The following is an 18,604-nucleotide window of genomic DNA, read 5'->3' on the forward strand; positions in this document are numbered from 1 at the left end:
CCATATACATTCTCACAATCTTCTTCTGGATCATCCAAATGCTCTCTAGCAAACTTCAGATGGGCCTGGACTGGCTTAAGTAGGGGGACACGTCTGGCACTGCAGGATTTGAGTAACTGGCGGCGTAATGTGTTACTAATGGTAGGCTTTGTTACTTTGGTCCCAGCTCTCTGCAGGTCATTCACTAGGTTCTGGGATTTTTGCTCACCGTTCTTGTGATCATTCTGAACCCACGGGGTGAGCTCTTGCTTGGAACCCCAGATCGAGGGAGATTATCAGTGGTCTTGTATGTCTTCCATTTCCTAATAATTACTCCCACAGATGATTTATTCAAACCAAGCTGCTTACCTATTGCAGATTCAGTCTTCCCAGCCTGTTGCAGGTCTACAATTTTGTTTCTGGTGTCCTTTGACAGCTCTTTGGTCTTGGCCATAGTGGAGTTTGGAGTGTGACCGTTTGAGGTTGTGGACAGGTGTCTTTTATACCGATAACAAGTTCAAACAGGTGCCATTAATACAGGTAACGAGTGGAGGACCAAGGAGCCTCTTAAAGAAGAAGTTACAGGTCTGCGAGAGCCAGAAATCTTGCTTGTTTGTAGGTGACCAACTACTTATTTTCCACCATAATTTGCAAATAAATTCATTAAAAATCCTATAATGTGATCTACAACCTCATCTTTTTAAGTGGGAGAACTTGCACAATTGGTGGCTGACTAAATACTTTTTTGCCCCACTGTATGCCGTCTGTGCTAGTGTGGTTAGCTTGCTTTCCAGCGAGCTAGACAAGTTAGCTCATGCTGCAAAGCTTAAGCTAACGAGGTCTAGATAGCTAGCCATGTGACGCTAGCTACTAAGAAGTACAAAACAAATTCTACTTGAAGCAAAAACTTTCCTTTTTAACACTACATAACACTATCGACAGGAGCTGAGGTCCGACGTTTGGCAGCGTTAACCTGTTGACCTGAGAACAGTTAAGCAGGAAGACGTGGATCAAGTCATGCTGAGGAGAGCTTCAGAGTGATGAGATTGAGAATAACCAGAGGGTGGTGCAAGTGGCGCCTTATAAGGACGGGTGTGCTCACCTCATTTGCCACTCGACCTGTCTGTCTCTGACAGACACTGTGTGATTGGTTCTTCTTGTAGTGATCCGCCTATCAGCGAATCCCTATTGTGAGACATCGAAACAAGTATTTGAAAGAAAACCATTATCAATATGCAGACAGGGTTACCAAAATCACTGTTATGTTTTTAATCTTTGGTCAAACTGTTTTATAGTCCAATACACCGGACCACATGTTCAGGCATTTTATGCAGGCGTTTATATGATATCAAAAGTGTCATATACAGGCTAATATTTTAATAAACCTTTAAAACACAGTTTAACATTTTAGAGGTGTGTTTCAAGATTCATTTTGATGAGAGGGATTGTAGATGAAAGACAGGAAAAGGTACCCACTGCAGAGCTAGTTTCCTTGGCAACCTTACCACAATGCATCAGTGAATTAATTTGTTTTCTGATCTATTGTAGTTCTCATGTTTCATGTTGTCAAAAGGTTAATCAAAACATTTCAACTCACCTTAGTATTTTCACTCGACAACATAGAAACTTGCACAAACATGTTTTGAAAAACATTGGGGTTAATGTTTCATGAATTGCACCCACTGTTATTTTCTAGCAATATGATATAAACTATATCAGGTCATTAATATACTGTGCATTCAGAAAGTATTCAGACCCCTTCCCTTTTTTGACATTTTGTTATGTTACATTCTTATTCTAAAATTGATTAAATAGTATTTTCCCCTCATCAATCTACACACAATACCCCACAATGACAAAGCGAAGATAGGTTTTTAGAGGTTTTTATTACAAATACAAAACATAAATACATAACATCTCCCCGGATTGCTCAGTTTGGCCAGGTGACCAGCTCTAGGAAAAGTCCTGGTGGTTCCAATCGTTTTCCATTTTAGAATGATGGAGGCCAATGTGTTCTTGGGGACCTTCAATGCCGCAAAAATGTTTTGGTACCCTTCCCCAGATCTGTGCCTCAACACAATCCTGTCTCGGCGTTCTACGGACAATTCCTTCAACTTCATGGCTTTGTTTTTGCTCTGACATGCATTGTCAACTGTGTTCCATATCATATCCAATCAGTTGAATTGACCACAAATGGACTCCATTGAAGTTGTAGAAATATCTCAAGGATGATTCATGGAAACAGGATGCAGCTGAGCTCAATTTCGAGTCTAACAACCTGTTTTCTCTGTCATTATTGGGTATTGTGTGTAGATTTAAGAAAGAAAAACATGAATGTAATACATTTTAGAACAAGGCTGTAACGTAACAAAATGTGGAAAATGGAAGGGGTCAGAATACATACCGAATGCACTGTATATTGTGTTTCTTCTCACACAGGTTGTTTTCCAGTCTCAGTATCATCACGGAGCTAACCCACCCGGCCAACATGAGGTTTATGCAATTCAGAGCTAAGGACTGGTACTCTCTGGCTCTCTCTAAACTGGAGAAGGTAAAATCGTCACTGAATGTACACAAACTGTACTTCAAGGCCGGGATATAGAGCAACACACTGGACAAAGCACATTTTAAAACCCCTATAGGTCTTAGCCCTTAGATTGCCATATATACTATGCTAACATACAGTACCAGTCAAAAGTTTGGACACACCTACTCATTTAAGGGTTTTTCTTTATTTTCACTATTTTCTACATTGTAGAATAATAGTGAAGACATCAAAACTATGTAATAACATAACTGGAATCATATAGTAACCAAAAGTGTTAAACAAATTAAATAATATTTTATATTTGAGATTCTTCAAAGTACCAATCCTTTGCCTTGATGACAGCTTTGCAAACTCTTGGCAGTCTCTCAACCAGCTTCACCTGGAATGCTTTTCCAACAGTCTTGAACAGATCCCACATACAGTATGTTGAGCACTTGTTGGCTGCTTTTTATTCATTCTGTGGTCCAACTCGTCACAAACCATCTCAATTGGGTTGAGGTCGGGTGATTGTTGGAGGCAAGGTCATCTGATGCAGCACTCCATCACTCTCCTATTTGGTCTAATAGCCCTTACACAGCCTGGAGGTGTGTTGGGTCATTGTCCTGTTGAAAAACAAATGATCGTCCCACAAAGCGCAAACTAGATGGGTCTGCATATCGCTGCAGAATTCTGTGGTAGCCATGCTGGTTAAGTGTGCCTTGAATTCTAAATAAATCACAGACAGTGTCACCAGCGAAGCACCATCACACCTCCTCCATGCCTCATGGTGGGAACCACACATGTGGAAATCATCCATCCACCTACTCTGAGTCTCACAAAGACACGGCGGTTGGAACCAAAAATCTCAAATTTGGACTCATCAGACCAAAGGACAGAGAAACTATCGTTTATTTTCTTGGTCTTTTACCAAATAGGGCTATCTACTGTATACCACCAATATCTTGTCACAACACAACTGATTGGCTCAAATGCATTAAATTGGGAGAATGTCAAGAGTGTGCAAAGCTATCATCAAGGCAAAGGTTGGCTACTTTGAAGAATATATAATATATTTGATTTGTTTAACACTTTTTTGGGTACTACATGATTCCATATGTATTATTTCCTAGTTCTGACGTCTTCACTATTATTCTACAATATAGAAAAGAGTAAAAATAAAGAAAAACCCTTGAATGAGTAGGTGTGACTGAACTTTTGCCTGGTACTGCATGAAATTGTTTAAAAATGGTAATAAAGTGTATAATTTAGCCATTTGATTTTGAATTTTAGAACCCCTGTAGGCATATATATATATTTTTATAAATATTTGATGAAACATTGAATTTTGGCCTTTACAGCTATAGGCTAATCCATATAAACGCATTAATTAAATAACACATTCTTTAATGGCAACACAGACAGGCAAAAATGTGTTATAAGGAACAAAGTTTTGGAGTGTCTGAAAAAAATAAATTTGACACATTTTTGGTCACGTTATTTTTTGTACATTTTACCACCTATGCACTTTTTGCCATTTTGACGGCCCTGTACTTGGTTACCTTCAGACGATGAAATGATGACGTCAGTGATCTTCAGGTCGGAAAGCCGGAACATTAGAAAGAGAACAGAGTTCCCGACTTGGAATTCCGAGTTGGATGACCGTTCAAAACCATTTTTTTCCAGTCTGAGCTCGTTGTCTCGAGCGCACTGAAGTTTGAAGTCAGAGATTTTCAAGTTCCCATTTCCCAGTTGTTTAGAACACAACATATGTCCTGGACATTGGTGGAGATCGCATTCATGCTGCAGATGTCAGCCCAACCGTAAAGTAGAAGCTCGTTGTCGTCTGTTCAGTGTGCTGCTCCATATCACGCATTGGATTATATAGATATTTTTTACTAATTATTTCTTCAAACTATTGTGTGCAGATGTCTGTAAGCTCTATAAATTCAACGTTTACACCAATGTCTTGTTGTCTCCAGCAGCAAAGGCTACTCACATTGAGTCGTCTTCAAAGCAAAGGAACGGATGGTTATACATAATTATGCAAAGATTGGACAATAGCCTACATACAGTACAAACATATTGCGTTTCCATTTCCAAAGATACTGGTAATAAACCCAAGAGACAGCCACCTCCCAATTATTGTCACCATTGATAAAGATGAGCAAAACATACTGTATAAAATAAATAATACAAATACTCAGCTATGTTGTATTCAAAAAAATTGGTTAATTATGTTATTTTACACTAATACAACTGCCTTTTTCTAAAATAATTGATGTGATTGGAAAACACATTGGGAGGGATCTTAGGCCGTTCCTCGATACAGAATCTTTCCATATCCGAGATATCCTTTGATCTGAGCTTATGGATTCCACTTCAATTCAAACCACATGTTTTCAATGGGGTTAGAGATTGACATTGCAAAAGATTGATTTTGTGGTCAATAACCATTCATTTTTTTTATTTTGATGTGTGCTTAGGGTTATTGTCTTTCTGGAAGATCCACTTGCGGCCAAGTTACACGTGACCAGTGGAAGCAAAACAGCCCCATAACATAAGATTCGCGACCATATTTTACAGTATGAGGTTATTGTCTGCATATCCATCCTTCACTGGTGTGCATGGACAAAGAGCTAAACATTTTGTCATCTGACCATAGCACCGGGTACAATCCAAGTGCAAATGTAATTTAGCCTCCTCCAGGCTGGTTGGTTGCTCTCAATAAAGGCTTTTTCTGGCCACCCTTCCAATGAGCCTATTGGCATGGAGGTGGTGTCTAATTGATTTTTCTTTGCCTCCCAAATCATCTTCCTTACTGTGCGTGGGGACTAAATACACTTGTGTCCAATACCAGGCAAGTTTACCAACGTTCCAGTGGTTATACATGTCTTAATTGTTGCTCTAATAATAGTATGTGTTTTTGTTTTTTTGCAGTTGTTTTGTACCCAATGCCTGAAATATGAAGATCAACAAAAAAAATCTCTTCTTTGTGAGTTCTGCAACCTTTTCCGATAGTGATGGATGACAAATGGATTCGACATATGTCTTACCTAGAGCTGTTACAGTGACCATATTACCAACACACCAGCAGTCACGAGTCCTGACTGCAGTCACGTGTCACAGTAACTATGCTTATCCAAAACAGCACTCTGATGCCGCTGATGGTCAAAGACTACCAGGGTATGAGTTATAATACCCATAAAACCTAGCGGTCAAACAGAGAAATGGTTCTAATCGGTTTTGTTCACCATTCATTTTTCCCATGAGGGTTTTTAGAAACACTTCAAATAAAGGCTGTTTCATGTAGGCTTCCCCCGGCGTGACGTTTTGATAACCGTGTAAATCTCTTGATGACAAGGTGACTTTTATAGGCTACATGTTCGAAATGGCTGCATCAGTAGGTTGTAGGCTATGCATGGAAGCCCAGAGATGCTAAAGGTGTTTATGTTAATTAACGTAAATTACCTACATGTGTTTATATTAATTAATGGTCAATTACCGCGGAACCGGCAGTTATTTGCAAGACAGTTACCAGCTGACACAAATTCTCTGTTGGCTTTAAATTACTTGTTAAACTAAATATTTTTCTCTGAGCAATTGTATTAGTATAAAATAATCTAATGTTCAAAGTTTTTTTGACCATATAATATAGCTCAGTATTTGTATTGTTTCTTTTATACTGTCTTTATCAATGGTGGCAATCATTTTGAAGGTGACTATGACCGGTGTCGTTTCCAATGGGAGCAAATGAAGCATAGTGGGCAGAACAAACACAGATGTGGGCAGAGCCAAGCACAGGCTTAACGAGATTCAAGTTAATGAGATCCTATTGGCATGTATTTCCATATTTCCGTTAGGGAATGCCTGATCTGTGAAGTGTGCATGTGCGATAACAATCTGCCCTTGCACTGCTTCTAAACAATGGCATTTTTTGAAACTTTTTGAATGGGTCAAGTCTTCAAAGCTTAGTGCACTCTGTTCATAATATACTCTTGTTTTGGTAACAAAAAACTGTATTGAGATCAAAATTTTCATTGATGACAAAATGTTGGCCGTGTTTAATCTAGCTCCATCTTCTCCCACTTCCCACCACTAGACTTCCTCTCATCACCATATTTGGCGGTGAGAAGAAGTTCTGAATGGATGCTACAGATTTTTCACCCTGTGATGCTGTCCTAACATCAGTTTGTTGGTCTTCTGTGTCCCTGACTGGTATACAGTATGTCTATGGGAGCAGAAAGAGCTTTGTGATTCCATCATGTATTGAAAAAGCACTCTACAAATATGTATTAATATGACTTATTACTTATCAGAAAGAGCGGGAGAAAGGCTCCAACCTGGCTTTCATGTTCCGCCTGCCATTTGCTGCCGGGAGGGTCTTCAGTATCGGCATGCTGGACACTCTCCTCTATCAGGTAACCAGGCGGTAATAACCTGTACTGTACTGCAGCAGAGAGCATAGGAATGCTATTGGATGTATACTCGCTGTTGAGGTAGCTACCTAATTAGAGGTTTATGGTACTGTATACAGAGGCTAATCTCTTTAATTAGCCTACAGAGGCTAATTAAAACAAGGTTATCTCTGTGGCAGAGACTGGTTTTGCTGAAGGGCATGTACTGGAGTGATTATAGTTATTTATTGTCCAAAAATGTACCAACCAGATATTTACTTTTAAACCCCTTAATTTAATGGAACATACAATGTGTTCATATGTATCCCGGTGTTCATAGGCTATAATGCTAGTTGAATTGATCATAAATGCCCCTGTTTATTAAATGACTGTGCACAAAAACACTCTTTGACATAATTTCCTTTCCATAACTATTCTTCTGTTTGTCTTGGTCTGCTTTCCCAGTCGTTTGTCAAAGACTATATTATCTCCGTCACCAGGCTGCTGCTTGGCCTGGACACCACCCCGGGCTCTGGCTTCCTCTGCTCTGTGAGTTACTCTCTGTCGGGGTTCCCCTCAATAGTCTAAAGTATCTTCCTTCTCATTCCAGATGATAGGCAAAAAGGCAAGGATTTTCTTGGTTCATCCCAATAGTATAATGTGACTTCCTCTCCTTATGTCAGATGGAAGGAAAGAAGTAAGGAGGCTTCTGTAGACTATTTTAAGATGCACCCGTTGTACAGTAGTCCTATGTGTGACATCACAGCAGCTAAGATCTGAGAATATACTCAGTAAACTGCCTAAGTGCATGCTTCCTTTGTCCGTCCGCATCCTTATATTGACAGGTAAGTGACTCCAGTCGGTGTACTTCTCATGGTTATAGTGTAATGCACAGTGTTTCTGGAATCTAGATCAAATATGTTGCTGCTGCAAGGAATGTGTTTTTCCTGTAGAGAGAAATGGCATTAGAAATGACCTCCTCCTCACCTTTTAGATGCAGATCTCCGAGGATGACCTTTGGATCCAGACATATGGAAGGCTCTATCAGAAACTGTGTTCCACCGTCGGTGACATTCCCATCGGCATCTACAGGACAGAATCCCAGATGGCTGATTCCTCCGAGGTGCCCTCTAGATGTTCTAATAATGTTATATAATTTGTTTGGCCGTAAAATGCCTGTTTAGGTTGAATGTTTGAGTTAATTACATATTACAGCGACATTGGTTATAGTGTCATTATGGTTCATTGAAGTGTGTGTTTTTCTTCATTTGTTACGTGACGTGTTTAGTGTTTGCATGGTTTCATGATTATTTAAGCACATTACAACACAGTAAGAGTCATTGATATTATTCCTCTTTCCTTTTTTTATTTCCCCATAAGCAATGCGAGCCGTACTCCCAAGTAAGTTCCGTGAAAACCAATTAATATTCAAGCTGACATATGGAAATGTTTTAAGATGGTCATACCATGGATCATTTAAGTATTTTTATTTTTTATTTTAGTTCCCCTTCAGGGATTAAAACATAATACAAATAAATGTTTTTGATAAAATATTGAATTTGGCCTTTAGTTCCAAATCCCATGGCAACGTATTTAATAACACATTCATAAATGGTAAAAATTACTCTCGGAGATACAGTTGAAGTCAGAAGTTTACATACACTTAGGTTGGAGTCATTGAAACTCATTTTTCAACCACTCCACAAATGTCTTGTTAACAAACTATAGTTTTGGCAAGTCGGTTAGAACATCTACCTTGTGCATGACACAAGTCATTTTTCCAACAATTGTTTACAGACAGATTATTTAATTTATAATTCACTCTATTACAATTCCAGTGGGTCAGAAGTTTACATACACTAAGTTGACTGTGCCTTTCAAAGAGCTTGGAAAATTCCATAAAATGATGTCATGGCTTTAGAAGCTTCTGAAAGGCTAATGGACCTCATTTGAGTCAATTGGAGGTGTAACTGTGGATGTATTGCAAGGCCTACCTTCAAACTTAGTGACTCTTTGATTAACATCATGGGAAAATCCAAAGAAATCAGCCAAGAACTCAGAAAATAAATTGTCGACCTCCACAAGTCTGGATCATCCTTGGGAGCAATTTCCAAATGCCTGAAGGTACCACGTTCATCTGTACAAACAATAGTATGGAAGTATAAACACCATGGGACCATGCAGCCGTCATACCGCTCAGGAAGGAGACACGTTCTGTCTCCTAGAGATGAACGTACTTTGGTGTGAAACGGGTAAAATCAATCCTAGAACAACAGCAAAGGACCTTGTGAAGATGCTGGGGGAAACAGGTCCAAAAGTATCTATATCCACAGTAAAAACTAGTCCTATGTCGGCATAACTTGAAAGGCCGTTCAGATCGAAATGAACGAAATTTACTCTGGTCTGATGAAACAAAAATTGAACTGTTTGGCCATAATGACCATCGTTTTGTTTGGAGGAAAAAGGGGGAGGCTTGCAAGCCGAAGAAAACCACCCCAACCGTGAAGCACGGAGGTGGCAACGTCATGTTGTGGGGGGGTGCTTTGCTGCAGGAGGGACTGGTGCACTTCACAAAATAGATGGCATCATGAGATAGGAAAATTATGTGGATATATTGAAGCAGCATCTCAAGGAAATTAAAGCTTGGTCACAAATGGCTCTTCCAAATGGACAATGACCCCAAGCATACTTCCAAAGTTGTGGCAAAATGGCTTAATGCAACAATGTCAAGGTATTGGAGTGGCCATTACAAAGCCCTGACCTCAACCCTCTAGAAAATGTGTGGGCAGAACTGAAAAAGCATGTGCGAGCAGGGAGGCCTACAAACCTCTCAGTAACACCAGCTCTGTCAGGAGGATTGGGCCACAGTTTGTTCACCCAACTTGTGGACATCTATCCGAAACGTTTGACCCAAATTAAACAATTTAAAGGCAATGCTACCAAATACTAATTGAGTGTAAGTAAATTTCTGACCCACTGGGAATGTGATGAAAGAAATAAAAGCTGAAATAAATCATTCTCTCTACTATTATTCTGACATTTCACATTCTTAAAATAAAGTGGTGATCCTAACTGACCTAAAACAGGGCATTTCTACTAGGATTAAATTTCAGGAATTGTGAAAAATCGATTTTAAATGTATTTGGCTAAGGTGTATGTAAACATCCGACTTCAACTGTATAAGAAAGCTCAGAAAATGTTATAGTTTTTTTTACACATTTTTAACCCAATGTTTTTGGTAGGTACAAAACTAACCTCTATACTTCCATTTATTTTTTAAAACTGGTACCGGTTATCTTCAGACGACTCTCACAAACGGGACTCATCTTTCCATAGAGTAGTCAAATTAGTTTTTAGGCCAAACCGTTTTCACGAGAACACCGATTTTCGGGATGTCTCATGGTCTGATAAACAGTGCTGCAGCACGGGCACCTCACACTGCAGATGCGGAAGGCCGGCACAGCGGTGGATGCGGTGGACTGAGACGCAGCCCATGCAAAACAAAAACATATACAGTGCTGTGAAAAAGTATTTGCCCCCTTTTTAATTTTCTCTACTTTTGCACATTTTTTTTTATACTGAATGTTATCAGATGTTTAACCAAAACCTAATATTAGATAACGGGAACCTGAGTGAACAAATAGCACAACAATGACATTTATTTACATACTCATAAACAAATGCCCCCGGGTGAAAAAGTACACTCAATAACTGGTTGAGCCACCTTTAGCTACAATTGCTCAAACCAAACACTTCCTGTAGTTGTTGATCATTCTCACCACGCTCTTGAAGGAATTTTGTCCCGCTCTTCAAAAAAAAAGAAGAAAAGACTCAAATATTTCAAGACACTCTGAGTAGATAATTTAAAACCCCTTTATTCATAGGCTACTTGGCTAATATTTGTCCAGGATACAAATATGCACTTCTGTGAAGCTGCTAAACCAGCCTTGATTAAAGGGGAGGGTAGGTTGTTCTTGTTTTTTAATCTAATCTAATGAAATGAAATGGGAGGAAGCAAATAATCATCTCGTTCCATGGGCATCCCGGATGGATAGGCTGTGCTGCCGCTCAAAAAATCAGTTAAGACCTGCTTTTGGGGGGTCTTGACATTTTCCTTTAGTGTTGCATGAATTTGTAACTTTTGCGCTTGATTTTAAGGACACACGTCAAATATTAACCACCCCTCCCACCTCCGTGCAAGCGAGCAGTTGATGTTAGACAGGTCAATTGACTAACCTGGTATAAGGGGTGTAAAATTCTAGCGTGCCAGTTCTTACATGAAGAAATTGCAAACTAGCGTGCATTTGACTCTTGCGCCTCTTTTAGCATCAGCCAAAAAAAAAAAATCTAATTTTAGTGCAGATGAAGTTGGATTTCCTCTGCTGTAATATGTCTTGGTTAAATTGTGCTTGACAAACGCGGTGAGACGTGCCACTGGTGGTAATGTCAGTAACAAATCATCGTCAAAAATTAAATTAAAATAAAAAACACATTCTCTGGCCTCGCTCTTGATCATTTGTGAAACTTTTTGGGCATCAATTTAACTCCATATTTCTGTGTGTTTTAATTGGCTTTGTTCTGGTCATTTCATTTTACCCTGTTTCACCATAGACATACTATGGACTTCATTAATTGTTTCGATTGTACTCAGTCACAGCTCTCGATATGTGTCGAGGACTTTGACGACGCCAAGGAGCAGACCGACATAGAGCTTCCCCCTGTGGCCGGAGGGCTCCACCGCAGCTCCACCTCTAGCGACCCATCGGATGGGAAGGCCCCCCTCCTGAGGAGGAAGAGCATGCAGTGGGCACGAAAGCTGAGCTGGAGAGGCCCACGGGGAAACCAGAGGGGGGCTCAGAGGGGGGCCCAGCAGGGTCTGAGGGCCAGACGCTCGGAGAGACAGGAGCTGGCTGAGCTGGTCAACAACCGAATGAAGAGTCTGGGACTCTCTGCCACGGCTTATGGTGAGAGACCACACCTGGGGAGGGATGTTTTTGGGGGGATTGCTAGTTCGATTTCCAAGACCTGGAATAGAAGGCAAAATACGTTATGTGTTTGAAACATGAGACTCAGGCTTAGTTGTCAGTCAACACACTGACAAAAACGGACAAGGATGAATGCATATAATTGAACACATATTCACACGTCTCAGGTTTGCCGCATTCATCATTGTCCGTTTTTGTCTGTCAAAAGTTACATTCTAGTTAACTATTTGCATTTGCGGGAAAGGCAGACATTATGAGGTTTTAAAGAACAATCATCTCCATTGTCCATCATTCGTCCATCTCCATTGTCCATCATCCATCACTGGGTGTCCATATTTAAACTTCTCAAAATCAGCCAATTAGAATTGATGACGTGATAGAACGCTACATTTGAGCTTTTCCCATGAGATTGATTGATTTAATTGACCATTTCAAAACACAATGCAGCCAGAAATGCATAATGGAATGTGTTGAGCAAAAGTTTTTAAAGATATATTTACATTGTGGTCCTCTTCAGCACATTGAACATTTTACACATTCATAGTTAAATGCTGATCTGTAGTAAACATCACGTGGTCAAAAGAATTCAACAACTGTGCAAAGACCAAAACAATAACAGATTTAAATAGTCCACCAGATGGCAGTGGTTGCACTCCTTGGGAATAGCTCACAGAACTCATCTTCCAGTGACCATCACTGTCCAAACCACGTTGGCTGAGACGACTTGCAAGTAGACTGGTTCCACCTTGCCTTGCAAATATTTCCACTGCTTCGCCATCCTCGCTGAGTCAAGTCACCTTCCTGCAGCTCCCCAGTCGCCAGTCCCTGCTCTGAACCAGCCCGAGTAATCTCCCGTGGTGTTCTTCAGGCTGAATAGTCTCCCAGTATTTGCACATAAAAACACAAAATACACTGAACAAAAAATATAAATGCAACATGTAAAGTGTTGGTCCTGTGTTTCATGAGCTGAAAGAAAAGATAAGACATTTTCCATAAGCACAAAAACATATTTCTCCCAAATTTTGTGCACAAATTTGTTTTACATCCCTGTTAGTGACAATTTCTCATTTGCCAAAATAATTCATCCACCTGACAGGTGTGGCATACTGTGTCGATAAACTGATTAAACAGCATGATCATTACACAGGTGCACCTTGTGCTGGGGACAATAAAAGGTCACTCTAAAACATAATGCAACAGATGTGCAATTAGCATGCTGACTGCAGGAAAATCCACTGCGTGCTCGTCATTCTCACCAGGGTCTTGACCTTATTGGCAGGCTGGAGAAGTGTGCTCTTCACAGATAATCCCTGTTTTAACTGTAGATGGCAGACAGCGTAGCGTGTTTGGCGTCATGTTGGCAAGCAGTTTATTTAAGTGAACATTGTGAACAAGAGTACCCCATTGTGGCAGTGGGGTTAAGGTATGGGCAGGCATAAGCTACAGACAATGAACACAATTGCATTTTACTGATGGCAATTTGAATGCACAGATATACCGTGATGAGATCCCGAGGCCCATTGTCGAGCTGCATGAGGCAAATGGTGGTCACACCAGATACTGACTGGTTTTCTGATCCATGCCCCTGATCCACGGCCCTTTTTTAAAAGGCGTCTGTGACCAACAAATCCATATCTGTATTCCCAGTCATGTGAAATCCATAGATACATATATTTCAATTGACAGATTTCAATATATGAATTGTTGCTCAGTAAAATCTATGAAATTGTTGCATGTTGCGTTTATATTTTTGTTCAGTGTATAAAAAATTACCTGGGACACTTAGCCCTATGCTAACACAATATCAGCTGGCCACGATTATTTCCTGTATCAAATTCCGTATCAGTCAATCAAAGATCTTAAACTTTATATCCATCAAACAATGGCACGTGGTGGGAAAAGTACCCAATTGTTATATTTGAGTAAAGTAAAGATACTGTAAAAGTATTATGTTTTAAATATACTGAAGTATCAAAATTAAATGGCATTGCTAAAATATACTTAATTATTAAAAGTAAAAGTATAAATCATTTCAAATTCCTTATAATAAGTAAACCAGAGGGCACCATTAAAAAAACATGTTTTGATGATAGCCAGAGGCACACTCCATCACTCAGACATAATTGACAAACAAAGCATTTGTGTTTAGTGAGTCCTTAAATCCGAGGCAGTAAATCAAATCAAATCCAATTGTATTTGTCACATACACATGGTTAGCAGATGTTAATGCGAGTGTAGCGAAATGCTTGTGCTTCTAGTTCCGACAATGCAGTAATAACCAACAAGTAATCTAGCTAACAATTCCAAAACTACTACCTTATAGACAGACACAAGGGTAAGGGGATAAAGAATATGTACATAAAGATATATGAATGAGTGATGGTACAGAGCAGCATAGGCAAGATACAGTAGATGGTATTGAGTGCAGTATATACATATGAGATGAGTATGTAAACAAAGTGGCATAGTTAAAGTGGCTAGTGATACATGTATTACATAAGGATGCAGTAGATGATATAGAGTACAGTATATACGTATACATATGAGATGAATAATGTAGGGTATGTAAACATTATATTAGGTAGCATTGTTTAAAGTGTCAGGTGATATATTTTACATAATTTCCCATCCATTCCCATTATTAAAGTGGCTGGAGTTGAGTCAGTGTGTTGGCAGCAGCCACTCAATGTTAGTGATGGCTGTTTAACAGTCTGATGGCCTTGAGATGGAAGCTGTTTTTCAGTCTCTCGGTCCCAGCTTTGATGCACCTGTACTGACCTCGCCTTCTGGATGGTAGCGGGGTGAACAGGCAGTGGCTCGGGTGGTTGTTGTCCTTGATGATCTTTATGGCCTTCCTGTGACATCGGGTGGTGTAGGTGTCCTGGAGGGCAGGTAGTTTGCCCCCGGTGATGCGTTGTGCAGACCTCACTACCCTCTGGAGAGCCTTACGGTTGTAGGGATGACCAGGGATATTCTCTTGAGAAGTGTGTGAATTGGACCCTTTTCCTGTCCTGCTAAGTATTCGAAATGTAACAAGTACTTTTGAGTGTCAGGGAAAACGTATGGAGTAAAACGTACATTATTTTATTTAGGAATGTCGTGAAGTAAAAGTTGTCAAACATATAAATAGTGAAGTACAGACTACTTAGTAAGTAGTACTTTAAATACTTTACACCACTGCTTACATTAGGTCAACTTGGCCAACAGAGGGATATTTTAAACCTCAAAATTCAAGGTTTACCTTTGTTGACTAGGCTACCAGCTGGACGTGCTAGCATAGGGCTATGTGTGCCAGGCTATCTCACGGGAAAAGCGAACATGTAGCATTCTATCACGTTCAACTACGTCGACAATTCTAATTGGCTGATGCAAATGTTGAGATGGATCAAAAGTTTACGTTTAAACTATTGTTAAGTGACTGTCCCACTGGATGTCATAAGGTGAATGCACCAATTTGTAAGTCGCTCTGGATAAGAGCGTCTGCTAAATGACTTAAATGTAATGTAAATGTTATCAAGAGTTCACAAGTATGAACAGGCCTATGATTGCTGTTTTTTCCTATTCTAGATGACATGAGCGAGAACCAGAGCACTCATTCCCACACATATGTGTTGATCAACCCATCTCCTGACACCAAACTGGAACTGAATGACATAGTGTAAGTATGGCAGTAAGTAGTTAAGTATGGGCTAAAGACACACCAAACAGTTGACGATGTGCGGACGAAAGCATGAAACACCGAGAATCTCACTGCCAATAGGTACTTATCACAGTGGAAGGCCATTCCTTCTCTTGCTAGAACAAAAGTTGTACCTGCTGCGTGACGACCCCGTAACAACGAACCTACCAATTAAGAAAAAGAAAGAGGGCATTTTCTCCGTACATCCACGGATGAGCCAGTCACACTTCGTATGCAATGTAGGCTATGGGATGGTAGCACAACACTAAATACTTCCTCCAAGCTAGCTAACCACTGTAGCTAGCATTGACATAATAATTCAATCACAATGGATAAGCTACTTCCATGAAATGTAAATGTAATGTAAATGAGTTAGTGCAGTGTCCTTAGCTAGCTAGCAATGGATGCGCTAGCTAAACATTTGGCTATGGGCTGGTACTGATAGTATGGGATCATTGTTTCTTCGTCATCTTGCTATCTAGCTGTGGCCATCTTGCTAGTATCAAATAAGGGCTTTCTAGAAACATTAGCGCAGATAGCTTGGAAGCTAGACATTAAGCAATACGCACGGATATGCATTGCTAAACAACGCTACTTCCACCTTCTGGTTTATTTTAACAAGGCTGAGTGGCTGACGAATTCCAAGGTCTGCTAAGGTGTTTGACTGCCGACACTGTTCAATGTTATAATGGTGTGTCAGCTTAAACCAGATCATAAAAGTCAAAAAAATCAAGAATGTCTCCTACTCGATATTACTCCCATTTCCATATTATTCTGTGGATAGACAACTGTTTGGAAATATCAAACCACTCCGAGTGAGAGGAATTCTCCATCCTATTTTACAGGTATATCATCCGTTCAGATCCCGTGGGGTATGTCCCTAAGGCTGGTGACAGCAGGGAGAGTCTGGGAAGCAACACCTGTCTTGGGGAGCACACCAAGACAGAGTCTTCTTTTTGATCCATACCTACACACAACCTGCCTTTACAGTAGTATTGGGTGGTTAAAGGGATCATTCATTTTTTTTTTGCACTGCTACATCCTTGCCGGGAGATTCTGGACGTTAAAGTAGAAAATAATAATAATAAAACTAGCTAAATAACCAACTAATGTAAAACGGTTAGGATGAAATGACAACATTGAAAAGGAGTTAAAACCTCAACAAAGTGAACCATCCCTTTAATGCCATAATTATGTTATGTGCTACAATTCATATTGCATTGCGCAGAGCATGGGGTGGTGCAAATCAATATAATCTTGGAATGTATCATCCCCATACCTGATCTACTTTTCAATTAACATAGATGTACGTGTGTCTTAATCTGTATCTCTCTCTTTCACAATGTGGCCTTTCCAGAGGATAAACTCAGTTTAGGAACTCAATGATTTTAAAGACACTCCATGGTCAAAACTCTTCTAGGAGAGCAGAGTCTCTGCTCATCTTCCAAATATGTCTGAAACCCTACCTCGTCAAATAGTATTTTAGTATGGTGTAATCCCACAGCATTCACACCCCCACATCACCCCTCACCCCAAATATTGGTTGCCTTTCATGAAATAACCCTCACACTTGATCCCCCCCCCATCCAAATAGCACTGACTTTGCTGATAGCTACTTCATTGAGAAAGAATGTACTTAGTATGACAGAGGTGGGAAAATCACATATATCTAGCTTAAGTGAATGCACTAGCTGTATGTCGCTCTGGATAAGAGCATCTGCTAAATTACTCAAATGTAAAGCGTGGTATTTGTTTGCATGTTTGAGGGGTGGTGACTGAACTGTTTGGGTTGCTATGCAAAAATCTGTCCTCATAGTTTACAGTATAGAGCTCGCCAGCTTGTAGTCCTAACCTCTGGTTCGTTCAACCACTGCTACGGTGGAAATGAATGGGGAAAGAATGGGGTTTCGGGATAAACGGCGGGGGAAAAGTCTGAGGTTAACACAGGCTTAGGAGAACTTCTATACATTGTGTTCCAGAACAAAACTTATAAGATCTCCGTTTACCACCGACGTTATTTTGGCAGTTTATCAATAAAAAAAATAAAAAAATATTAAATTCCCCATAGGCTTTGCCCAACGAGCCATGGCAGAGTTAGTTGCTACAAAAAGACGCCACATTGCTCTATTACTATTGCTCTCTATACCTCATGATATCATATTTACTGTTTATTTACTCATTTGTATAGTCCTGTGAATCATGCATTGTACTATACTCATCTGTTGAATGTTTGTTGTCATTCATATTGACTGTCATAAATAATGGAATGCTTACTCTCATTATCTTTGCACACTTTGAATGCAAATAGATTTCTGAACTTGTGGGGAACTCTTTCCTTCATTAGCTTTTAAGTTGATTTAGACTGGGATTTAATGCAAGGCATGTTGGTGCGCGGCGCACTAACATACTTTTAAAGGAAATTATGGTCGAGACAAAATGCACAGTGTTTACCATGAATGCAATAGTACGATGGGGGAAATGCAGGGATAATGCCTTTAAAAGGCGCATTATCGGCTGTATAGTGCCCCACTCTTTGCATTAAATACATATATATATATTTTTTGACAGGGACATTACTCAACACGATGACGGAAGCCATAATAGCATAATAGTATTCAAAAGTAGGCCTACAGAGTGGCCATAGAAACAACTCATTTTCTGTGAATATATATATATATACTGTCTTTTAGTTATTCTAGTCTGCAGGTGAGGAGTGTTTTTTGGACTCCGGTATCTCCTGGGTCTGTGATGTGGGTGGTGCTAAAGGCATGGACTACTGGAGACAAAGCTCTCTGTATTGGAGTGGGTGGGTGGTGGATATGAGAGAGAGAGAGCACACGTGTGTGTGTGTGCGCGCGTGGCATTAGGCTTAAGAGCTTAGAGGAAGACAGTAGAAAATCCCTGAGGGAGGGAGATGGCAGACTGACAGCTTTACAATGCCCTCGGGAGAGGTATCTAAAGTAGGACTCACATTTATTAGACAGTATTGTACAGCTTAGTTGGTGTGATAAAATCACAACTGTCCAAACACAGACTGTAT

General features: G+C 40.0%; 1 protein-coding gene across 4 annotated transcripts in view; it reads left to right on the forward strand.

Annotated features, from left to right (window-relative positions):
- The window catches only part of LOC124009681 (potassium channel subfamily T member 2-like), an 82,057-nt gene extending 64,172 nt beyond the window's left edge, over positions 1-17,885 (forward strand). For 3 of the 4 annotated variants that reach the window (XM_046321734.1, XM_046321735.1, XM_046321731.1), the window contains exons 23-30: positions 2,419-2,530; positions 6,823-6,924; positions 7,366-7,449; positions 7,895-8,023; positions 8,281-8,301; positions 11,552-11,864; positions 15,453-15,543; positions 16,410-17,885. In XM_046321734.1, coding sequence (XP_046177690.1) covers positions 2,419-2,530; positions 6,823-6,924; positions 7,366-7,449; positions 7,895-8,023; positions 8,281-8,301; positions 11,552-11,864; positions 15,453-15,543; positions 16,410-16,524 — 967 coding nt within the window. In that variant the 3' untranslated portion in view covers positions 16,525-17,885. The remainder of the gene's footprint in view (positions 1-2,418; positions 2,531-6,822; positions 6,925-7,365; positions 7,450-7,894; positions 8,024-8,280; positions 8,302-11,551; positions 11,865-15,452; positions 15,544-16,409) is intronic. The other variant, XM_046321733.1, reaches the window with a different exon arrangement.
- The last annotated feature ends 719 nt before the right edge of the window (positions 17,886-18,604 follow it).

The sequence above is a fragment of the Oncorhynchus gorbuscha genome, linkage group LG22, assembly GCF_021184085.1.
Source record: "Oncorhynchus gorbuscha isolate QuinsamMale2020 ecotype Even-year linkage group LG22, OgorEven_v1.0, whole genome shotgun sequence".
Taxonomy (NCBI): Eukaryota; Metazoa; Chordata; class Actinopteri; order Salmoniformes; family Salmonidae; genus Oncorhynchus; species Oncorhynchus gorbuscha.